The 25,261-nt window shown below is 46.5% G+C and overlaps 1 protein-coding gene and 1 long non-coding RNA gene across 2 annotated transcripts; both read right to left on the reverse strand.

Annotated features, from left to right (window-relative positions):
• Positions 1–691: 691 nt before the first annotated feature.
• cdh15 (cadherin 15, type 1, M-cadherin (myotubule)) lies at positions 692–20,235 on the reverse strand. Its single transcript, XM_049030717.1, has 16 exons — positions 20,184–20,235; positions 18,149–18,282; positions 16,626–16,754; positions 8,954–9,118; positions 8,342–8,497; positions 7,558–7,702; positions 7,150–7,331; positions 6,617–6,745; positions 6,042–6,227; positions 5,417–5,661; positions 5,182–5,324; positions 3,768–3,998; positions 2,785–3,018; positions 2,488–2,630; positions 1,625–1,849; positions 692–1,180 (listed from the first exon to the last, which is right to left on the reverse strand). Exons 1-16 carry the CDS (start codon positions 20,218–20,220, stop codon positions 980–982), a joined length of 2,685 nt encoding a protein of 894 aa, XP_048886674.1. The 5' UTR covers positions 20,221–20,235; the 3' UTR covers positions 692–979.
• Positions 20,236–21,280: 1,045 nt separating this feature from the next.
• LOC125751667 (uncharacterized) lies at positions 21,281–24,273 on the reverse strand. The gene is made up of 3 exons (XR_007400723.1): positions 23,776–24,273; positions 23,076–23,139; positions 21,281–22,948 (listed from the first exon to the last, which is right to left on the reverse strand). It is a non-coding gene; the product is annotated as an uncharacterized LOC125751667 (long non-coding RNA).
• Between the last annotated feature and the right edge of the window lie 988 nt (positions 24,274–25,261).

The raw sequence follows: 25,261 nt of genomic DNA on the forward strand, positions 1-25,261 counted from the left end.
CAATAGACAGTCTCTAACGAATACCTATGAAGGCCGCTGTGTATACAAACTGGACTGACACTGTCCCTCGCTTACACTGCTCAGTTGACTATGTTCATGTTCATCAGAAATCAAATGCAGTTACTACATCACTGCATTAGCTTTAGCAAGAATTAGCTTTGTAGATGCACAGTATGTCCGTTTGGCAGAGGTGGAGATTTCAGGTCCAGAGAGTAAAAATCCAGACCAAGATTTAGTTTCAACCAACCAGCTGAGCAAAAAGAATTATAGTCACAGAGTACTCAACTGATTGGTTGAAACAAAATCATGGTCTGGATTTTTACTTTGTAGACCTGAAATTATACCCAGTTGATAAAAGGTCTGGCTAGCAGCCCCCACGTTTTGTTACTTTGGGGTATAAACATGGGCATCATCTGTTCATTCTGGAATAATTAAAAATAATGGTGGTTATTGATGCAGCTTTCAGGGTGCCTGCCCCCCTCCCCAACAGCCAGCTCGCCTGGCATCCCGTGCCGTCCTGCCCGGACATCACTCCAAACATCTGTGCCCCTGCTTTATTTACCATCTAAATCATTCCTGCGCGCCACATCATCCACAGGATTCAGGGCTGCTAACCACTTGCAAGTGAATTGCAGATCAACATGGTGGGTAAAATTGCAAAACAAAAAAATGATTATGTATGCAATGTAAATTAATGAGAAACATACTGGAAGAATTTTAATGACTTAGAAAAAAACAGGTTTTTGGCAACTTGGCATTACAGTTGCTGCGATTCTGTTACAAAGAGAGCCCACAATGACGAGGATTGTCACACAGGAGTCATTCCCAGCATGCTCAGGTCTCCTGATAAAAGCAGTGGATCCCTCAGCGAAGGGCAAGGGTTTATGCCGTCAGTTCGGCTGTGAATTCAGCCAGGTCACATGACTACAGACGAGTGTCAGGTTCCAGTCCAACACTATAGCGGACAGAGGACAGGGTCTTAGTGTGGGTCGTACAGGTTAGCCAGTTTCTTGAAGCGGGGCCCCCAGTCACTGAGGTAGTCATAGTCCTGGTCCTCGTCAGAGCTCCCAGAGGCGATGGTGCTCAGGCTGCCTGCGACGGAGCCGTCGCCTTCGTAATCGTAGATCAGCACCGTGTCGTAAGGGGGAATGTTGGGGTCTTTGTCTGCAGCATCCAGGCCCTAGGATCAGAGTCAAAGTCAACCCTATTGTCATCGTGTGCATGGACAGCAAAACGGGGCAGTGCAGAAGACACACATAGTGATAATGTTAAACAAGACAGTAGAACAGAATAAATTTCTTGACATAAAAAATACTGTGACAGTGTCCTGGGTAAGGTGCAAGGGTCAGAGGAAGAAAGTTCAGAAAGTATAAATCCAGACCAAGATTTTGTTTCAGCCAACCAGTTGTGTATAAAGAGTAACATTCACAATCTTAGCCTGGATTTGTACTTTCTGAACCTGAACTTTCCACTTCTGGCAAGTTTCCAAACCACTGTGACAGAATGAAGATGAGCCTTGTGATACTCAGGGCAAATAGTACAGCTGTGTGATTCTGTACTGCAGGGTCTGTATTTAATATGCACTGTCATTCTCCACTAGCTAGATAAGACTGACCGCCCTTACGTCATTGATGAAGTCCTCAATGTCAGCGGGGTCTGCCGGTGGTTTCCGCGGATACACAGGGGAGGGAAAATCGTGAGGGGCGTCCTTCCTGAGCGGCTGCCGCCCACTGGGGAAACCAGAGCCTGCTGGGGGGAAGAAGGTGCCGGGCGCTGCTGCTGAGCCCCTCCCTGGAAAGGGCGGCACCAGCTTGCTGGGGTTTCTCAGCTGCTCAATGTTGTAAGCATTCTGGGGAGGGAGGGGACATTGGGGCACTGGCATTGGGCCACCTTTTCATTCTCAGTGAGAAGGCTGCCAAGTAACACCTCCGCACAATTAGCTGAAGGTTAATCAGTGAGTTAGTTAGTGAAATATCTTAGATATGTAAGATGTAGCCTAGGCCTTCAGCAACCACCAGGCCTTAATGACAGGAAAGACAAAAGGAACCCTGCCTTCTTCAGTACAGTAGTGGCCATGCAAACTGCCTGCCTCAGTATTATCGATAGACAGACAGACAGACAGACAGACAGATAGATAGACAGATAGATAGATAGATAGATAGATAAATAGATAGATAGATAGAAATGTACTATGAAATGGATATGTACAGACCAAACAGTATAAAATATGCAGTTCAAATTGACTGCGATCGATAAATAAATGAATAAGGAGAAGGGAATGTGAGTGTTGTTACACTCTGCAGGCACGGGGCTGGACGGCGCAGCCTACGGCAGAGCTGTAGGCCCTGATGGCAGCAGGACTGAAGGACCTGTCACAGCCTTCCTCTGTGCACTTCAAAGCATGTAATCTACCACTGAACACAAAAACCTTAACAAGGCCAGGTGAAGTTCTAAAAGAATCAGCGTAACTGTCAGACAGAGCCGTACCTCGTCCTCCTCTCCGCCGCCCTGCTCGTTGTAGTTCAGGACATTGTCGCGAATGTCATCGTCGGACACGCCTTTTAGAATACTGCCTTTTTTTATGGGACGCAATCTGCAGTTCCCCACTGCCACCACAAGGAGCAGCATTACTGCAGTAGTGAGATGAATGAGAGTATGTGGTCATTCTTGCCGTACCTTTTTTGTTTTACTTTTTAGAATTTGAACTGAAAATGCAAAAGACTGTGTTCCAAATATGCAGATTTCTTCAGTACAGTAATGTGTATTTTTTAGATTATGACTTACAGAGTAGCAGAATAATACTGCCGATGATAACCAGCAGGGCGGTGATGCTGATCCCTACATGGGGGGCAAAGAACGCTGCAGCTGCTGGGTTGCAGATCCCAGAGACGTCACATCTGCACACCGTCACGTTGAGCATGGACAGTGTGGAGAGTCCTCCAATGTCTGACACGCGGATGGGAATGTAGTACAGACCAGGGTCCACCTCTGAATGAGGGAAGATCCAGGAGTGGGTGTCTGGAGGGAGGAGAGAGAGAGAGAGAGAGAGAGAGAGAGAGAGAGAGTAAACTACATGGAAATTACAAGGCCTTATACAGTTCTAATATCAGACTTTTGAACTAAATTTGTTTAAAGCAAAAAAAAAAATAGAGCGGCTATGTAAAATTGGCAGAATAACTATCTTCAAGAAAGTAACTCATGCATTTTACTGTCTGTATATTAACAAGTAATAAATATGGCTGTATTGCTTGGCCTGTATATTCCTCTTCTGTATACAGTTCTATGCTGCATTTCGTTCAATGAAGGACCACAGGTACAACAGTGAAATAATACCACTCGATAAAGATAATATGCAAGTATGTTACCGGTTTATGTATTTACTATACTCTACTTTTTATCATTATTTAGGTTACACTATATAGCCTAGGTATGTAGTAGGTTATACCATCTAGGTTAGTGTAAGTAAAGTCTGTGATGTTCTCACAATAGCGAAATTGCCTAACGACACATTCCTCAGAATGCATACCTGTCATTAAGTGACATATGTCAGTACTGTTGTACTGTTACTCTCAATTTTTACTTCAGTTGCCAGATTATGTTTTATACTTTCCTGAGGTTAATCTGGAGGTAGCAGCTAATGGTCCCACATTGTTTTAGATTTTGTTGTTTTACCAGCTGAAACTGAGCTGAGTCTCGGCCACTAAAACAAATGCTAATGCTCTCTGTTAACTCTCCCCACGTCTGCGGTATCAGTGCCCAGTCCTCACCATTCACCCTCTGAATGGTCCAGTTAGTGGCAGAGTGATCCAGCAGCTTGAATGAGAAGGGTTCGGCGTGAGGGGGCATGTCCAAATCCAGGGCACTCAGGAAGAGGCCCGAGCGGGCCTCACGGCCAATGCACACGTCCCTGCTCGCTGGGGGAACCAGCTGAGGGGGGAAGTCGTTGGTCTGCCTCAGCTTTATCTCCACAGTGGCCGTGGTGGACGAGCCCCCCCCATCTGCAATGAACACAGCGAGCAGCTGCCTCAGTCAGAAGCTGCCATTAGCTAGATCTGTCTATCTATCTATATGTCACTTAAAATGCATTCATAATTTAACTATTAATACATAAGCTTCTTTTTTTTGTTTATATATTTATATATGGGGGCGGCATGGTGGTGCAGTGGTTAGCACTGTCGCCTCACACCTCTGGGACCCGGGTTCGAGTCTCCGCCTGGGTCACATGTGTGCGGAGTTTGCATGTTCTCCCCATGTCGTCGTGGGGTTTCCTCCGGGTACTCCGGTTTCCCCCCACAGTCCAAAAACATGCTGAGGCTAATTGGAGTTGCTGCATTGCCCGTAGGTGTGCATGTGTGAGTGAATGGTGTGTGAGTGTGCCCTGCGATGGGCTGGCCCCCCATCCTGGGTTGTTCCCTGCCTCGTGCCCATTGATTCCGGGATAGGCTCCGGACCCCCCGCGACCCAATAGGATAAGCGGTTTGGAAAATGGATGGATGGATGGATATTTATATATACCGCTCTGGAAAAAAAATCAAGAGACCACTCTATATTTTTAAACAAATCTGCATTTCTAAATCCTGGTTTAATCCTGGCTCTATTGGTGGAAGGCTACACTGCAAGGCAGGCTGCTTCCAAGTTCAAAATTTCTTAGACCACAGTACACAAGAACAATGTGAAGTAGGAGACACTGGGAAAAAACAAAAATCAGGCAGGCAGAGGGCAGAAGTGACTTTCTAATGCCAGAGATGAGCATCAAGTTATCCAACAGTGACTCATGAATCGCAGATCAAGTGACCTTCAAAAAGAATGGGAAACATTAAGTGGTGTGAAGTGCACTGCTAGGACAATTCATAGCAGGCTCCTAGAAGCAGGACTGAAGCCCCATAAAGCAAGGAAGAAGCCCTTCATTAATGAGAAGCAGGGAAAAGCCAGGCTGGAGTGCCTGAGTTCTCCTTACCAGGTGAAAAACCTGTATTACCTGAAAAAAAAACTGTATTTTACACAGTCACATACACATAAAATGAAAAATTAGTGAAACTGAAAATTTCGCTGTGGCCTCTTAATTTTTTCCAGAGCTGTATGTATAACATATGTATGCATTTGTGTATGTATACATATATAAATGGCACACCAGTTAAAAATGCTGCCTGAAGCTTCCCCGATCTAGCTAGAGTCCCACACCTGTGTCTGAGGCTTTGATGACAGCGTGATAGATGCCGTGTTTGACGCTGGCGGAGCGTGGGTCGAAGGTCTTTCTGGCCACGATCTCTCCACTCACTGGGTCTATCCTGAGCCACTTCTCAGGATCATATTCCATGTAAAACCTTCGAAGGACATTAAAACACAGAATCAGGGCACTGGCGGCACTGCAGACAGCGCATTATAATAGGTTTGCTACTGGGGACCGAAAGCTGACCTGACCCCGTCGCCCTCTGGGTCGTAAGCCTTGGCGACGGTCAGCACCGTGCCGGCCACCACGGACTCAGGTACTTCCAGTCGGATGGGACTGTCGATGAAGCGCGGAGCCTCGTTTTCATTGAGCACAGTGACGGTCACTGTGCTGCTGCTGACAGGCAGCCTGGGGGCTTTGTGGCTGAGCGGGGCCTCATTTTGGGCCGTCAGAACCAGACGGTGCTGCTTGGTTACCTCGTAATCCAGCGGCTGGATGTACAGCAGAGGAGAGACAGTGGATGTCCTGAGAGACGCTGTTCAGAATCAGATATGGTGCCCCAACATTTTCAAACTAATATTTAATCTCAACATGATCCAATGTCGGCATAGTGGTGCAGTGGTTAGCACTGTTGCCTCACACCTCTGGGACCTGGGTTTGAGTCTCTGCCTGGGTTACATGTGTGTGGAGTTTGCATGTCTGTTTATGTCCCTTGAGATGGACATCTGACCATATGAAATAGAAAATATTGCATGAATATGAGTTTATGAATAATTTCCAGTCATATCATGGAGGGTTTCTATTGAATGTCATAAAGGTTTTTCTTTCTTTCGCTCTTAGTCTTTGGGGAAATGGGCTCAGGGTGGCTTACCTTCACCACATACAATACACCCTCATTGGTTTCAGGGTCCGTGTGGACAGCAAAGTGACCAGAGGGGTCCCCTTTGATGATGGAGTACACGGTCTTCCAGTTGGGCGTGCCCGGCTCGTCGTTGTCCTTGGCTTGGACTCTGCCTATCTCATACGTGCCTCTGTTCTCCGGGGCTGTCATGGCATACTGTGCAGTACAGAAAGGGAGATTTACCTTTCGCTGCTTTGAAGTTGTCCAAAAGCATCAGCAGGAGCTGCCCTAATGCATTTGTTTACTTACAAACAAGACATAAAAACACCTTGTATCAAAAGCATAACAAAGGAACTTCACGCTGAACTTGTAATTACCAAAGTTGTCTTTTCATGTTTGCTTTCGTCCAACTGTAACCTTTTGATATTAAATAATAGTAAATTAAACACAAACACCTCACTGAGAATTTGATAGCTGCAATTATACCCATGAATCCCGATGAAGTGTAAGGTTAGGAATGATTGATATCGTGCCATTGTTTTGGAGAAAATGCTTGCATGGTTCCTGGATCTGAAAACACTGCACCACCATCATATACACAATACCTGGTCCACAGGGAACTGGGGGGCATTGTTGTTGATGTCGGTGATGTATATGGTAGCATAGGCGAAATCCGACAGCCCCTCTCCAGACATGTCGGAGACCTGGAGCTTCAGCTTGAAGAACTTCACAACCTGCAGCGCAGAAATTGGACAGCACCAACATACCATGAAGCTGGGATGTGGATGGACGTTGCCACAAGATTGCAATACTATTACATAACAGTTATTTAGCCAATGTTTTGCTCCAAATCAACATACCAGTGAGGCCAGAACACCAAGTCAGCTGGGGTTAAGAACCTTGCTCAAAGACCCAACAGTGATATGATTACTCTGTCAGTCACAGCTTTCGAACCCACAACCTTATAGACATGGGCGCAGATCTGTTACCCAACAAGCCACATACACAGTGTTTAAAGAAAGAAAAAGTAACAGAGAGAAGCTTTTTTCTTCATATGACTCTACAGACTCTCCCTGCCACATTGCACCATTGCAGTACAGGCATCCACTCCTGGAGACCTATGGAAACGCACACTCACCGCCAGATCCAGGCCCACGTCTCTGATGTATATCGTCCCCGTCACGTTGTTGATGCCAAACATGGTTTTGTTGATGCTGAAAGGTGGGAAACACTCCTGCATGATGATGGAGTACCTCAGGATTGCATTCTCCGTTTCAGGGTCGTCCGCGTCCGTCGCTGACACATTGATGACTGCGGTTCCTGTCCAGATCACAGTGCTGTCAGTCACAGTCCGACTCGTGCGTGTGACTGCAGACTTGGTGCATCTATAAATCACGCCTGGCCCACATGACCACGGTGTTTGACCAGACACACGGACACTTGACAGGATGTGCCGTCGCCACGTCTGTGACAGCGTGCCGGAATATTCATGACTGACGGGTTTTCTGAGTAGCTGGCGTGGTCCTGGAAGCCGCCATGCGCTCACCTGGTAAGGAGAACTCAGGCACGTAGCCGACAAACTCAGACTGTGTGAAGTTCGGTTTGTTGTCGTTCTGATCCATCACGATGATCTCTATGGTGGACGGGTTTTCTATTCGCTCCCCGCTGGGCGACAGGGCAAAGGCCTTAAGCTAGAAGAACACAGAATTCCGGAAAATTCACACTTACTGAAAACTGACAATCAGAGATACATCCTTAGATCCATATCCATATTTATTTTCATACCTATATTTATTCTACTGAAATTGTCCAATGTCCTGTTATTAGTTTTTTTTATCAATTTTCTGACATGAATAAGTATCAGTTTGCTAATGAAAAATGATCAGTCAGTGACACTGACAAAGTGGGAACGGACTATCATTCAGAATGGTGGAGCTCAGGAGCGTACAGTACTTACGTTGACAATATATCTAAGCATTTTGACTCTCATGGTTAAAACGATGCTGATTGTACTTTTCATTTCGGTGGCGCTGACTAATTCACTGGTGGAATTATTTGCCTTTGAGACATGAGTTAAAATTGTTTTGGGTACGTTGCAGACTTTCGTAGCTAAATTATAGTGTTGTGTTATACGCATGAACTGTTTTGAGAAATGCTCTTATAGTCTTGAGAATGTTAAGCATGTTTCATGAAATGTGCCAAAGCACTCGAAAAAAACTGTAGTATAAATAATAAATCTTTTGAATTTTTTTTTAATGTTTCTAAGCATAGATAGATAGATAGATAGATAGATAGATAGATAGATAGATAGATAGATAGATTACACCCACATTGAAACGGCTGTACTTCTCTCTGTCCAGCTGCTTCTTACTCTTGATCCATCCAGTGGTATCTTCGATTTCAAAGAAGTCTTTGGGATCTTGATCCACGCCCGGACCTTCCAGCTTGTATATGACCTTGCCGGTGTAAACTTTGTCTGATTTGATCTAAATAAGAGCAGAAAAACAGACAGACATTTTTATTAATAAGAAGCCCAGAACGAGCAACCTAACGATTTGATTGGATTATTAGGTGCATGCATATCATATGCATAACATTTTTTTGCGCCCCCCACCCCACCCCCATGTGTAATCTCTGTTCACACAGCACAGCTTGGAGGAGCAACTTGACTGGCAGCCAGCAGCTGCCGGATCCGCCAGGCACACCAACAAAGCCACTTTGTAGCAGCCCACAGGCCCCCCTGGCCAATTAGTCCCTCCCTCCTCCATTAGTGGAATGTGGCTTATTTATTCTGTTCTGTAGCAGCTGGTGAAAACCTCTTCATTTCAGGGCCCAGGTCACCTGACCCAACCAGCTAAGCAGGAGGCTAGAGTAATATAGCAAAGCTAGCTTCACCAGATACCTCTACCAGGAATTATATGTTTACAGGAAGATGAAGGTACCTGAACTATTTTCTCTGGGACTTGCTTGCTGTTCTCTGAAATCCGAATGGGAGGTATGATCCAGTCCCTCTTCATCCTGGCATGACCTGCCCTTCCCGCTGCGTACCCCTTCCATGGATACAGGACATCAGCGTTCTTCTGGTCCATATGGGCGGCACAACATACCTGAAAGATGCACACATGATGACTTGGTTACACCAGTGCATACATTCCTATTAGCCCTCCACACAACTGTGGCCGAATATCTCCCAGCACACCAACGCAACTGCTTACGTTTCCGCACACCGCACATGTGCGCCGCACATGCAGACTCTTGTCGTAATATTATTCGCACGCCTTCGATGAAACAAGACAATCAGCAAATGATGCAATGCCACGCACATGTCCCTGCGGTAGGGTTCCAAGTCACGACCGCGGCATTCATCTTCATAAGAAGAATGTGGTTTGTTCTGTATCTTAAATCAATCATTCCTCTTCTCCATCCGCAGCCAGAGCACACACACAGCATCAGCCTAAGTCAGACTTCCCTGTCGTATCAATGTTTTCCACTTTTAAGGCCATCAGAATTTTCCCGTAAACTTCCAATGATAATAGAATTGTGAAGGAGGCAAATTTTAGCCGCAAGTTCTAAAGTGTCTAATGGCTTGAGTGAGCTTGAGGGGGGTGGGGGGGGGGGGCACTTCTCCCATTCATCCTAGGGGATCAGTGACCTTTGGCTCCATCCCTAATGTGGCATCTGCATGCCGGTCTGGGCATTTTGAGCGACTGGGTGGGTGAAAAGCCCAAAGGTTCAAGTTTCACACATGCATACATACACACTTACTCACATGCAACACCCCCTAGCAGCTGCCTGACCCCAGAACAGGGCCCGAATTACCCCCAACCAGACGCCAGTGCGAGGATGCAAACAGGCCCCTTTGAACGGCACTGCCTACCTGACCTAGCCCCTGGGATTTGCTGATGCTGCAGAATTCCTGCAGGCTTCAGCACCCATGCCTCCTCACGCTGACCGAGATACTGCTTTCATCTCTGCGATTAAAATACGCGTCGACTTCTCTCACAGCCTCAAATCCCCATCTGCCTGCTGCCTAGCTCTGCCTGCCGAGAGCCAGCGGAAATTCAGCCAGAAAAAGGAACATCGCGGAGGAGATGATCAGTATAAAAAGAAATGCTTCATTGATCATGGGAACAAAACCCGGAGTCTGAATCTACAGAGACAAACCCAGAACAAGTAGTATGTGAAGAACACAAGGCTCATCTGGGATTTGAACCTAAGACCTCATACACTGAAAGTAAGAATCAAACCCCTAGACCAATAAGCCATTAGGGAAAAACACAGCTGCAGTGGCAAACTGACACAGACAGAGCTGCAGGTCAGGAAAGCCACCTAAGTTATTACTGCATATATTAAAATACATGTGAGAAACAATAAAGAACTTTTATGGTTTATGGTTACAGTAAGTTAGAATTCACACCGAATTAGAAATGAGGGATAAGAAGCAGGCCAGGGCCCCCGCTAGCATGGAGTGTGTGTCAGAATTGGGCGTGTGGGCCACCTGGCGGGGGCTGCAAGGCGGGAATGACACCATCATCGTCCGGCATGCTTGGGGGGGTCACGAGTGGCCGCTGGCACGCGTAGGGGGAGTTAGCGGGCTAATCTTAGACACAAGCAGGCACCCTGGTCCTCGGTAAAATACCCACAGTCTGATTTATTGTCTTTTTATGATTAAATAAACGATGTAATAAAATGTTACCGCACACTTTTGTCAAGTGTCTTGTCAAAGGCGCTATATAAACATAAATTGAACTGATAATGAACTAACTAAATTTAAAAGAAGCTGAAAAAGGGAGAGGATAACTTCAGGCAGGCTGGGGCTGCGTCAACAGCGGGGGGTGGAGGTTACTAATTAGGGAGAGCCTGACAGTTGAAGCGACACCTGTCTGCGGCCTCTGTGACATATTAAGCACTTCATGGGATTTTTCTCAGGCCATTTCACACGGCAGCCTGTGACCTTTCGCAGAAGGTCGTGTTTGGACAGTTGTAAACTCATGGAGGCGGGGAGGTACTGACCTCTATGACCGTGACAGAACAAAATGAAAGACGTGGGGCTGGGTTTCAGTGCTGTAACAGCCATTCACAACCAAAAACACCTTTTTTTTGGAAGTTTTATCTGCCCCCACGACCTTGACCAGGGTAACTAGTTAAAATGATGAGTGGATGGATGCAGGCCTGGCATGCATAATTCCCAGGCCTGGGTCAAAATTCCTTCAACCGGGCCCCCATAATGTGCAACTCTCCCACCTGCACCCCCCCCCCCCCCAAGACTCCACAGTTGCCCCCCGAAAATGATAGACTTAGATGGATGGATGGAATTGCATCTTCTGAGGCTTCAAGAAAAGGACGCACACAGCCTGCAGATTTTCTAAAGTGTGCTGTGGAGTTCAGACTTTCAGGTGGGGGCTAGCACGCTGGACCCTCCCCGCTTGTTCCTGCCTCCCGGCATTCCGTGACGGATTTTACTCTTTGCTCCGCCCATTAATCTCAGCCTCCCTGGGGAGCACAGTGGAGAGAGGACCTACAACGGGGCATTTTACTGAGGGCAGGGAAAGTGCTTATTTACAGGGATGTTAAAAAAAGAGTCACATCACCTTACTGCATCCCACTCAGAGCGCGGTGACTGCAGACGCCCACAGTAGGTTATACCATCCTGGGTCACATGACTCCCTCCTCTGGGTGCTGGTTCTGAATATAACCTCAGTGATACCCCCAGCCTTCAGCCCTTTCTCACATTCCTCACACTTATGAAAGAAAGCCATTTGAGCAAAACCAATCCTGCCTGGAGTCCTCCAAGATAAAAACTGATCAGGCAACAGCAATACGGCTTGGAAATGTTTACTGGGGATAAAGGAAAATGTGTATGTCAGGTCCAGAGATTCATTCCAGTCGATACAAAAACTAATATAGACCGACAATAAAACGTCTTGTAGACACAAATATAGGGCTGCCGCGATTAGTTGATGTAGTTGTTGACGACATAAGTATTTTAAATCATTTTTTAGTCTATGAAATTTCTAAAAGGCTTCAGTTCATTATAACAAATGTTTTCCTTTAACATGACTAATTATGGGAGTAGTTCAAATTATCACGAAACAAAAAGGTGGGTTTACACCGCGCAGTTTCGATGGCGTATCACGCAGCACTAGCGCTAGACAGTATACACGAGCACCTAAAGGGAAAACGAACAGGCGATATTCTGCATGATGCGCCGCCAAAACAGGCAAAACTCCAACATAAGTGTTATATATTTATGTTCATTAAATTACCAGCTTTGTAATATCTTTTGTTTTTGTAGTTGTACACTCATAATTAAAACAATAAAGTTGTCTGCTTGCGACCTTAGAATCTCCATCGAATAAGCATTTGAGAAAACGTTTAAGCTAAAATCAGGGCTTATTCTACTTTAGTGGTACCAGTGTGTGTTCCTGCATGTCGGGGTTATTGGGACTAGCGTTAAAACCGAAAGGAAAATAGAAACTAATGAAAAAATCATTAACAGAAATCAAAATGAAAACTATATTTACCAAATGAACGGGTGGGACTTTAATTAGCACCAACGTCTTTCTCCTCTTTTAAAATATATCGTTAATTGTTGCTAAGATGTCCCTTTCTTCACCACGACTTCAGTACCTAATGCTTCAGTTATTTACCAAAACAGTAGCATGTGGCATGATTCGCTAACCGAATTTAATAAGCATAAGGATACACTGAATTTATTCAGATTACTAACTTTTGCGCATCACAATATGTATCTCATTAATATTGTAGCGCCAACGTTACATTATTATAGGCGCACTACCAATCTTCTTATCGAATTGTAGGCGAAAATAACGTCTGGACCGCGGCGAAAAGCCAGCGTCCATTACCTAAAGCCAGGCAATGACATAGTTTGTTATTTTCAAAATAAAATTAACTTAAATGAAACTGTAGATTTGGTTTTCTGGAGAAGAATCTGGAGGTTTAGATTATTCGGCTAATCGGTAAAATAGTCGTTAGTGGCAGCCCTAGACAAATTCAGCATCATTCCAAACAAGGCAATTGTGAAAATCAATCTGTTTTGAGTCTATGGCCTCAACGGGAGCATTAATTACACACTATTAAAGCATATAGGGAATCACAAGCCTGTGTGCATGGGTTGGTGGATGATGAATGGAAGGAAAGATGGATCCAGCAATGGACTAACTGTGGGGACCCTAGATATGCTGACATGGGTAGGGGGGCCCCAAGTGGACTATTTGAGCAATATTTTTTTGGAGCCAAAAGATTAAGGAGTGGTAATTAAAAATGATGGAACATGAATAATATCTTATTTTGACAGGGCGCCAGCAGTAAAAGATACGGATCAGAAATTTGTTTTGCTATGATAACATATTTGATCAAAATTTCTATATAAATGGTTTGGAATGGACAGTTGATGTATGTGTTTTGTTACTAAAAATTCTGATATCAGCAGGGCCCCCCTAGAGTGTGGAGTACAGGATTGTCTCCTTCCCCCAAATTACAACCCTGGATGGATGGGGATGGATGGATGGATGGATGGATGGATGGATAGATGGGATATGCTAGTGATTCCTAGCGATAAGTCCCAGGGTGGTATCGCCCCCCCTCCGCTCTTGCCAGCATGAGGCCTTGGTATCTAACTGGGGAAAGAACAGGGATTATAATTTATCCCACCCTCATCATTCCTTCCACATTCCTTAAAGATTCTGCATTCTTCGGGAAGGCCTGTGTTGCAGGTTTTCCACCAAAACATCTTGTGAGAATGTAGGACTAGAGGTTTAACTTAAGAATTCTAGCTACTAGCCACTTTAATAAAGTCATCCGGTATGTGATTTTCTTACTAGCCAGCAGGCTATTGCTCAGTTTTTTTTTTTATCTAAATCACTTGCTTCAGCTGGCTTTATATCTTTATATCTTAATAATAGCTTAATATCAGCTCTGTTATGTCCAGCCCTGTGCGGGAATCTCCTGAGACTGAATGGACACCACGAGATTTGGTCTCACAACCACGGAAGTGACACTGTTTGTGAGAGCAGCTGTGTGTCTGAGAGAGAAAAGGGTGATGGGATTAAAGGAAGTGTAAGACAGGCCCAAATACCCAGGGTATGAGGATGGGAGCTGCAGCCAGTGGGCCTCCATGTTGTGCTGGTGAATTAGTGTAATGTCTCGCGCCTTGGTGAGGCCACAGGGTACTGATCAGACATCCAAAGTTCTCTCCTTATTCACCCTCTCAGCCAAAATCACGAGAGAACAGCTCTGTGCTCAGTTCTGAACTGGGCTACATGCAACCGCTGCAGTGTAGAGTGCAGAACATATAGCAGATCCCCCACCCAGAAGCCCTAACTTACCGTCCATGTGCTACGAGACGCCTTTCCATCACCTGCACCAATGCAAAGTCAGAATAATGGTCTGTAATATGGGCCCCCAGCTACTAATTTAGATGCAACCTGCAGCCTTTTATTCAATCAGCCTTGGTAACAGACATTTATTTTCTCCTGGATTCAATGGCAGCTTTGAGAGGACAATTGTGAAAAAAAATTGTACGTGGCCCGGCCATTGAGCGATGAAAGGCCCAAGGTCAGCGATTACGATGCAGTCCCGCGAGATGAAAGCATTCCAGCCTGAAACGCAGACTTTAACAGCTCCCTTGGACAGAACGGATGAAAACGGAAAATTTTGCCTGCAGGAAGTAACGGGCCAGAAAGCACTTTTAGAGAAAGAGATTAAATATAGGAGCACTTTAAAAATAACGAAAGAAAGAGGACAATGTGGAGAGAGAGAAAAAACTGCATTAATTGTGGACAGCACAGCTGAGCTGCTTAAAACAGGCCAAGGCACTCTCAGGGCCCCAAAAGCCCGGAGGAGAGCAACATTCATGTGAACAGAGCATGCCCTGTCTAGACTGAGTGATCGTTTCCAACAGGCGATCCTTCACTGTGCTCACTGTGCACAGAGCGGTCCTTACAGCTGCATTTATCCCCGATTTCATGGCTTGAGAGCAACAGTCTCCCTGCTCACCCTGTTGGGATTATAGACCGGACAAACAACACATGTACTGAGGCGTCATTGTGGGAACAGCTGCCTGCCATTATCCCTGCACTGGCCATCAAACAGCCCACACTGGAAACGCACTGGCTTCCCGTAAAGCACATGTTCTTGGGCCTTTTTTTTGGTTCGGGTTGTGAGGTTCTTGCAAAGTCCTGTCACCCTTCCACAATCATGAAAATTCTTCAAAGGGGCACCTCCAATCACTTAAGAGCACGCAGCTACAAGCCAATGTTTTACTCCAGTCAAAACCAGGCTGCTACTTTGAAAGTCTTGCCTTTCACCCACAAATGTAAAACTGCCTTGATCCAACTGATTTAGCTCCCTTATAGGTGTAAATGTGTATGCATATGACATCATGACAATATGACATCGTGACTATATGACATCATATTCCCATCCACAATTCACGCAACATGTCTGGGGCCTCAGTCACCCTTTAGCAATTCCAGTTCCCAATGATCCCAGAGAAGAGATACTCAATTCATCAGTAGGTGATTACTATTTCATGAGGGTGTCTGCCTCTATCTAGCTCACGATTCTGAAGAAATCACAGGGGTGGAAGGTGTTCTGTCGCCACGCCTTCCATCATAAGGCTAACGGTTTGAGTCAGATTGACGAGTGGATGAATCGTTCTGCTGCCACTTTGCTAAGCGGGGCTATTTGTCCTGTAAGTTTCTCACAAACGTCGGCGTGCATCATGGTTCCCCCCTGGTTCATTCTGTCAAAATGTACCACTCCAGCAGGTCTTTTCATTAAAAGCAAGCGAAGGACACATATTTCAGCACGGAGTCTGTGCAGCATTAGCGTCATAAACACACAAGAGTAATTGATTAGATTTGCAATTACCTTTGAATGTTTCTGTTTTCATAATCAGCACTGATAGAAAGTTTTTTAATGGTGCTGATGACATGCTGTCGTGTTTGTCTTCCACCCAATTATAAACAAAATCCAACATAAGCTTTATGTGGAGTTTGACTAATTAATCAAGAATATTCATTACTGTATATTCGTTAATAATTAGTCAGTGTTTAGACTGGCTATTTCCATTGTTTATCCAGCAAGGAATATGCTTAGCAGCTGGAAAAGCACCTTTCATTCTTGTCAGTAACACCAAATGTTGATTTGGCTGGACAGAGCCTGTTTTGGGGGCTATTTGGGGTGTCTGCCCCACCCAGCACACACCAAACAACCACAGCTTCTCCTCTAAACTTTTATTCAGAAAGGACAGGATGCGAATCAAAGCCTTTCCCACTGTCTAATAGCAATTTAATTAGCGGATAACAGCCTCATTACATTCCCGAAGCCGTCGTCTAACTTTTTTCATTAAAACCATGTATGGATATGCCAAGAAGATACATAAAAATTAAGTTAAAAAAATTAGAATCGTTACAAATGCTTTGCTGGGTGTTTTTAAGTGACTGTTAATTAGATTAATTAAATATTTCCCCCCTACATTTCTTAGAGAAGGTAAATCTCAATTTGGGGAAAGTAAATCCCAATACGGGGAAAGCTCTCCCCCCTACACACCAGTGAGATGGTGTGGTTGGCCCAGTGATACTCTCTTACCTGGATTACGACAGCCACCAGCACACAGAATCCCAGTGACGCCTGGGGGGCCATCTTCCTCTCCATCGCACTGCCGACACGTCCGAAGCAGCGGAGATCACCAGTCTGGTGGTAGAGCTTGGGGGATTCCTGGCAGGACGTGGGACGGATCAGAGCATGTGAACCGGTCGCTCTTGGCCTCGCTCAGCGGCGCGTTCTCTCTCTCCTACTGGGCTGAGCGACAGGCAGATGAGTGACAGCACATGTGTGCTGGAGCGTGTAGGGTTTGGGCTGAAACCCTAGCCTGACGTCCACACACCGGCTTGGGGCTGGGAGTGGGGTGGAGGGGGGCATGACCAAGTCCAGGGAGAGACATGGAGCAGCTGTTCCCAGCGTCAGAGGGCTCCACTGGTCCTACTGAACTCCACTCTCCTCCTGAAAGCTAGGCCCAGACAGCATCCACACCAATGAATATGCCATTCGGGATGCTGGCTACGCCAAGTTGGACTATGGATTCAAAAAAATAAAGATGACAGCCATCGTTTTTGTGATGTTTTAAAGAGATACCACATTAGGCTTGCGTATTTGGATGTCATGCCAATGGTACTACGGCATTCAGAGGTTGGCGTGTGCTCAGAAAACGTCTGCTGGCAAATGGGACCTCTCTGGCTTTGGCACTCCCAGAAGGGTCTACTGGGGGTCGTCAACAGAGGTCAAAGGTCGATGCAGATTACTCTACAGCTAGTCATTCAACAGCAACACATAACAGGAGAGAAGCAGTGTTGGGGTCATTCCAGAATGCATTCATCAATTCCAATTCAAATCAGGGAGATTTAAATTCCAACTCAAGTTCCATTTCCTGATTTGGATTGGAATTGATGATTGCATTCCGGAACGGCCCCAAACCTGGAGGAGAAGCAGTTACAGTGGGGGCTATAACCTAGTCACCACACTGGCAATGGTTGGATTATGCCTGTGAAATGCTTTGTCCTCTTGGATAACACTTTAACAGCTACTTTTGAATTTTAATTCCCGTTGAAGTCGCAATGTTGCTACCAGAGGTCCACTGGGATGCCGGCGTCCAGGCCCTATCGCTGGAGCGGGTCGGCACCTGTCCATGTGACATGGCGGGGCAGCTGGCAAGGGTAACCCCCTCCGTTGCCCCACGCCTAAAAGCGGCACCACACCCTGCTCAATATCGCCAGCCCCCACATTCCCCAGTGATGGGAAAAGTAGGGTGGCGCGTGCAGTGGGGGGGGCACATTCCCTTTAAGAAGGAGATGTAACTGCCCACTACTGGTGGCTGCTGGTTTAACTGAAATTCAGATGCTCTTAAGAGTATACATCCCAAATTTAACACATTTATTCAATATCACTGACGCATATGTGCCCTGTAAGTATACACACTCAGTACAAATACTCAGGGGCCAGTTTATTAGATACACTCACACATTAATGGAAACAGCCTTCTCCTCCAAACAGAGAATCATGTGGCTGCAACCGAATACACTGAGCGAGCAGGCAGGGTCAAGAGGTTCACTTACAGTTTGGCTGAGCGTTAGAAAGGCAGAGATACGTGATCTAAGCGGTCTCCAATGCGGTGTGATTGTCGCCAGACGTGGCGGGTCCAGCATCTCATAAACAGCCGCCCTCCTGGGATTTCCACAGACTACAGCGTCTAGAGTTTACAGAGAATAGAGCGAAAAACAAAACATCCAATCAGAGGCATGTCTGTTTTCCCAAAAATGCCTTGTTGACGACAGGAGTCAGAGGAGAACAGCAAGACTCGTCCAAGTGAAGAGAAAGGGCAGAAATAACAGCTCATGGTTGAAGCGGGTAAGAAAACGACTCTCGTAAAGTGGCCGCTGAGTGATACAGGTCCAAACGTGCTAGATAGCACTTAGCTATTTTAAATTTTATATCATATAAATAAGTTACTTTAAAGTGCCTAGCCCAGCAGTATAATGTAGATTAATGGGCTGTATTGGACACTGTAAAGTAGCCACAATAAGACTATATATGCTTATAAAAACAAGCTGACTGACTGCAGAGTGCTCATTCCCTGGATTGATCGCCACTCCCCTGCCCCTAGCTGCTGTGCTTGCTGCCAGCATACCTAGCGCCCCCCGGAGGTGCTAATAGGGAGAACAGCCTGGCCGCAGATGGGTGCCTATTACATCAGCTCTCTTTCTCATTATGACCACACTGGGGTGATGATGGCCAGGCTGTTGTATCCCTCTTTGCTATTGCGGTGCCAGGCGGCCCAAACGGACTCTCAGTTGCATCTACAGGGAAAAATGACTCCAAAACTGCTGGGAGGTATTTACAAGACAGCAGAAACTCACTGGTACATGCATCTTTCTGACTTTATAGCATCAAGGTGCAGCTAAAAATCTCCTGGTGGCAACAAAATGTCAGGCAATTTCCAATGCAGTCCTAGTTATATTTCAACAATAAAACACCAGAGCGTTTGCTGAAAAAAACAATTTAAAAAGGGGGGGAAAAAAAACAAATGAGGGTTTTGCAGTCCAGAAAAGGGAAACTTGAGCAAGTGCCACCAGGGGGCAGTAGAGCACCACCTTCAGATTCCTGTCCCTTTGAGGGGAGGGCATGCTGCGGGACCTGTATTTACTTTATGGCAAACAGATTTATTGGTGCATTTTATTTCAGGGGATGCTGTTTTTGTCTTTTACATCTAAATAGAATAATTTTGGCTTTCCTGAAAATGCCGAGCACTCGCTCTCGTAAAAACACAAACAGAAAGTTTAATGCCGTAGAAATGCACAGTGCAGGCATATGATGAACACTTTGAGTGCAGCCGAGCTTAAAACACACCTTGTTCTGGAGATACATCAGGTCTAAATTGATACGTATAAAAATCTCTACAGGATTTTTAAAATCTGTCCCGGAATGTTTTCCCACCAAATGCTCTTTACGGCGTCAGTGAGACAGCGAAACTTGTCAGTAAGAAGTGTGGTGCCACGACACAAACAAGCATTTATCAGAATCTTCATGATGTCACTTCCATCAAAGCCCAGCTTTACAGCCATGGAACCACAGATCCATGTGGAGCAAACTGCTTTTGCAAACGGCACAGGGACTTTGGGGACGCCGGGGAAATGGTCTTTAATCTGACCAGAAAAAAACGCAGGTGGTGTAGCATTAGTTTAATTATGTGCTGTGTCTCTTTAAAAAGCCCTTCACTGAGATCAGTAAAAAAGACTGCCTTGCTTAGACAGGTGCGTATTATTTCTGATCTACATCGACGTCGGAGCAAAACCGCAAAGATCACGGAGCCCAGGGCACACCAAAGACTCCCGAGCGTGCTCTTCTTCAGGAAGTGCCACATGGCAGCTTGTGGCGTTGACTCACCGCTTTGACCTTGTACAGAGATAATGGACGTTTCACATTGAATCGATCCCTACCGAATCTGGGGTGCTGAAAGTGCTGCCCCTCATCCTACCATGCAAAACCACGCAAAGAACGCCCCCCCCCCTTCCTCCACAGTTTCCATGGAGGGTGATGGCAATTTGGAGACAGGCTGGCGTTTACGGGAGACAGGCACAAGGAGCTACTCACAGTCCTGATGTCTGCAGCCCCAGCCATCAAAACTCATTGGGTGGGGTTGGAGACATTCTATGGGAGAAAAGACCTGCTAAAGCAAAATCTTAATTTAACAAACACACAGAGTTGGGGGTTCTAGCCGTATGTGCGTGGTCTCTGGCTGTTCTCCCCCGTTTCCTGTGAGCTTCTTCCCCAGCTATTCAACTTTGGTCTCGTACAAGTCCTGATACATAAGTACTGGTGTTTCTAAATTGCCCACTGTGTGTGAGAGCGTGTGTCCTCTGCGGTGGACTGGCAGTTCGTTCAGGGTGTTCTCTGGCCTTGTGCCTCAAGGCTGATTTATTCTTCTGCACAGAATCTCCGCTATCGGTGCAGTGTATTCACACACCCTGATGGCCTGACACTGCTTCCCGGAATTGTAACTGCAGCAGTTGAGCTATGGCGTAGGGTACCCAGTTACTGATGGTATAGATTCTATGCAGTGTAAGTATAAATCAGCCTTTAGGCTGCCTGGGAAAGACTCCCGGCCAAAGCCACCTGACCCTGCATTGGATAAGTCGTAAGATGATGGCTGAATGGTGGATGGATGGATGGATGGATGGATGGATACAAAACACACTCACACACTAGTCCTCACCATCCAATCAGCGCATTTCGGCAAAGACTGGGTGGCCTTTTTTTAAATTATTTTTAGTGTGAAATGTAAATCGAATGATACAATCGGATGAAGGCAAATTCTTAATTTTTACAGCTGAATCCTCAAAATCACAGCGACCTGCATTTATGATATGATAATTTAATTCACATCAAAAAAGACACGGACGAGGACGCTGTGGGGGTCACGCCTTCACCACCTCCTCTTCCTCCCTTTCCCTCATGACAAGGAGGAAGCAGCGGCGAGCATTTAGAGATGACAGTTGCCGGCACGGTGAGGCTAATCGGTGCCATCGCCTGTCAGAGCACGGCACATCAGGACCACGCCACTCACTCCACCGGCAATGTCAGCTTGTCAGCCCACATATGCTGGGCTACGACAAAGGGAGGCGGGGGGCAATCAGCCCCCGACCTCTGCAGGCCTGCCTGACCTGTCCCTAGGGATTTTTTGGGGGGTGGGGGGGTAGGCTGGGAGAGATTTATTTTTCTGCCCCAATAAATACCCCAAGAGGAGAGTGAAAGAAAATTTTTAAAAACGCCTGTTTGGCATTTCTGGTCTGGTCATTTTATTAAATTTGCGGTCCCAAGAACATCAATTTTATCCCATAGCAGAAAAGTTAATATACAAAAAAAGTAAAAATATTGTTGATTAGAGTAGTTTATTCATAGCTCGGCCTAACTGAGGAGGTACCGATGACCTGCTGTCATTCCCACACTGGGAGGGCATCAAGCTGTTCGTCAGTCAGGACAGCAATCACACCCATGGCAGTGTGGCCTGAGATCGCCCCCTGCTGGGCTGGATGTACACTGCGCACACCAAAGGTGGCTGTCTCTGCATCACCAACAAATCTGCAGGGACAGTTTTTATTTTTACACAGTTTTTGTCTGAGCGAACAGAACAGAGAAATCATTAAATACATGCAGGGCTGGATTAAGGTGGACAGTGTGGACTAGTAGTCTGACCAGCAGCTTAATGCAGCATTGGTCTGAGGTATAGCATGTGCAAATTCTCAAATTACAGACAGAGGTAACTGTAGGCAAAGTACAGCAGAGCTCTGTCAATCTGTCAGCGCTACTTTAGTCGTACGACTTTCCTTAAGTTTTTTTTATTTATGTCCTGTTATCCTTACCGTTAGTCTCTCCTTGTTGGCTATGCCTCCCCCTACAGCGCCTGCAAACAGAAATGAAAAGCCGTGTCCTTTCTGGCGAATAGAGAGCCGTTCTGTCCCTGCCCATCTTGTCCCTGACTGCCCTATTTTTTAGCGGGAGGCTGCCCTTAGCGGCCCAGCGACAAACGTCAAGGGCTAAAGATGATAAATGCCCCCGAGTCAGGTTTAGCGCACACAGGCGGATGGGAGGAGCGGAGCCCCCCCTCCCCGAAAACTGGACTGGGAGCGTTGTTTTCCCGTGCTTGCCCCCCCCCCCCACACATTCATTGCTTTCGTGATTGACAGGCCAGGCTAATTGTCGCCATAGAACTGGACAGTACCATGTACAATCACCATGTAGAAATCACCCCCCCCCCCAATAAATAAATACAGACAAGCTTCGAAATAGGATAGCGAGGAAGACACCCCCATCAAAACCGGGGAGACAGCCAGGAGATTCTCCTCCCCCATGACAGGCCATTCGACTGAACACCCTACACTGACTGTAACCCTCCATGGTAGGCACAGATGTTCCCTGCCAGTGGGTGAAGGCGTTCACACGTGTGTGTGTGTGTGTGTGTGTGTGTGTGAGTGAGTGAGTGCGCACACAGCAAGCGTGTGTATGTTCTTTGTGTCTGACTGCTGGTAAAAAAAAGAGGAGAACTACATCAAGTCAAATCAATTAGCAGTGGGGGCCGCTTTTGTGCCGCCACCCATCCTGTCATTACTGCTGATCACAGGCATTGGCACTGGGCCAAAAAGGCATTTTAATTGTTCCCCAACACTTATGAATGCAGTGGCATCACGGCGCTGGTGCTGACGGATGAGGCCGAGCAGGATGGCAGGATGCGCTGATGCTCCTCTCCCCGCCCGGGCGCGTCACTGTCAGCACAGCGGCAGAGGCGGGCATCTGGGGGCTGCGAGACCTCGGAGGTGACGAGATCTCCCCACCTCCGACGGCGGACTGATTCCAGGAAGCTTATGCAGGAGCACATCAAAAGGAAGATGTCAAAACCAGTCCCAAATAATCAAAAAAATAAAACGCTAAGCTCTTGTAAATTACCAAGAAGGAGCAGGCAATATAGGGATTAATGAAAGACTCAACCTGTTGGTTGGTGGTTCAAGTCCCATTGGAGAGAAGGGGGTTAAGCTTCAGAGAGGTTCTTAACCTGAAACCGACCAGAGAGGATCCAGCCAGTATAGAATTATCTTGCACAATTGAATAAAATCAGTTAAGACGCAAATGTAAAAATGTTCTCGTTTTGCATTCAAGTCCTTCCACACATTGGGCAGGACAATGGTCCAGATGAGGCAGGCCTAGATCCTGAGACAGAGCGACAATCACCGGGCCAGTGTACAGCGCGGCAGATTCTCACCATCTCTCCCCCTAGGTGCCCTCTTAATGCACAGATAAAATGGGCAGGCCTGAATAATTAATACCGCAGCCCATTAACGAGGCATTAGGATGCCTTTTACGTCTCAACAATTCTTTACTTTTAAATCCCGGGCCGGTGCCCTCTGTTGTGAAACACGGCCGGTCTTGTTTAAATGTCAGCTTGGTAATTAAGTGTGGTGTGTGGATCCTGACTGATGGACGAGCAGGCGCCTGGGAGAGCCGCGAGCCAAATGCTCGGGCCCGAGTACGAACGGGGGTCCCTGTACAAATCCTAGCCCCGCCCTGCCTGCCCCCCCAAAGCCTCTGGGATAAAGTCTCGATAAACAACTGCCAGTCACTCCCCCCCCCCCCCCCAAATCGACCCATAATAATGGGGATTTTAGATTTTGACCCATCCCGACGTACTCACCTGGAGGACCTGCGTCAAGATACTGGAGTAGAGCCCATCTGTCCGATCCGTCCGCAAAAAGTAATCAATATCCAGGATGGATGGTGAGGTGGGACGGGGGGGGGGGCGGCAGCAGATCAATGGGGAGACACAACGCTACGCATCCAAGCAGAAAGAGCATGCGGCCTGTCCCTCCCCATGGAGGGCAGCAGATCAAGATTAAACACCACCGACACGCCTCACTGACGGCACGCCAAGTCAAATACGACACAGGTCCGCTGATCTCAGGCCAGATTTGTGGTACACCTCGTTTTTTCTAATCAATGAAGAACAACGATTTCAAAGCACAGCCTGACCTATATTACAGTGAGATCAAACCTAATGCTCCAAATTACAGTACGATACTAAAGTCACCAAAGGAAATAAAGATCTGTGTTTCAAATCCTGTCAGGTATGAGGAAATCCACTGTGTGAAAACGTTCCGTCTTTCAAACCGCATTTCTGACAGCGGCCACTAGGTGCTCCCAGTCCCCGTCCCCCCCCCACCCCCCCCACCCGGCTCACCTCAGCCGGACACGACGCACAGGTACTTTACAGTATTTGTGGCTCTGATCATCCATCAGAGCGATCGATCACACTCCCAGCAGGTTTTATTAATGATCTTGTCAGCCGCACAGCTCCGGGGTGCCTGCACTTGTCCAGAATGATAGATCATTAGCCAGTCGGTCTGCTATTTATTCGCCCGTGACCTTGTCTCTCTACATTGTTGAGAGCGCAGAGAGTTATGAGCACAGGGACATAATTTAATATTGATCTGCTCCTCCAAAGTTTTAAACCAGATCTTCAGTCCATTAAAGATAAAAGCTGCCGCAACTGAACTCGCCTTATCCTCATGCTTCACACACACACACACACACCTACACACACACACCTACATGCATACACACACGTTCCTGTTGACTGAGTGGTGGTGGATTTGTGAAGAGATTGATCTTTTTCTCGGGCCAATGGCCACCTTTCCCCCAACCTCCAAGCACATTCCACCAGACCTCCAGATCATGGGATTCAGCCTCGTCGATCAAAATCATCCAAGGCAAGGAAAATCAAGAATGGTCCAGTGTGTGTCTGCACTTTCTGAGCAAATCCTTTTTTCTTCTTTCATTCCGTGAAGAAACACATACCTGAGCACAGCGAAAACTCATTTCCTGTATTGACATCGTGCGTCCAAATTGCGCATTGGGTCACAGGGCCAGAGAAGGCAAACGCAAAAATGAAGTTGGGGGTATTGATTAGCGGCGGTGGCGATCTCTCGAAGGCTGCCCTTTTCACAAGCCCGTGCCCAGAACCATGCATTTTAATTCAATTTACTCCAAACATTTGTTGTTTTTATGTCTTGCAGTAACTTCAAACAAAAGGACCTATTTAACCAAGCGCTCAGACTGTTCAAAGACAAATCCGATATCAGCCCCATGCTGAATCATTTATGATGAACTGCTTTCATGTGTGA

This window comes from Brienomyrus brachyistius, chromosome 11, assembly GCF_023856365.1.
Source record: "Brienomyrus brachyistius isolate T26 chromosome 11, BBRACH_0.4, whole genome shotgun sequence".
NCBI classification, from domain to species: domain Eukaryota; kingdom Metazoa; phylum Chordata; class Actinopteri; order Osteoglossiformes; family Mormyridae; genus Brienomyrus; species Brienomyrus brachyistius.

What these genes read in the sequence shown, in the direction of transcription:
- cdh15 (XM_049030717.1), bottom strand. Translation starts at nt 20,220, where the DNA reads ATGAGTTTTGATGGCTGGGGCTGCAGACATCAGGACT. An exon ending in ACGTGGGCCTGGATCTGGCG is followed by an intron (nt 6,746 to 7,149) that starts GTGAGTGTGCGT and finishes TCTGCGCTGCAG; the next exon opens with GTTGTGAAGTTCTTCAAGCT. An exon ending in TTGAGGACTTCATCAATGAC is followed by an intron (nt 1,181 to 1,624) that starts GTAAGGGCGGTC and finishes CTCTGATCCTAG; the next exon opens with GGCCTGGATGCTGCAGACAA.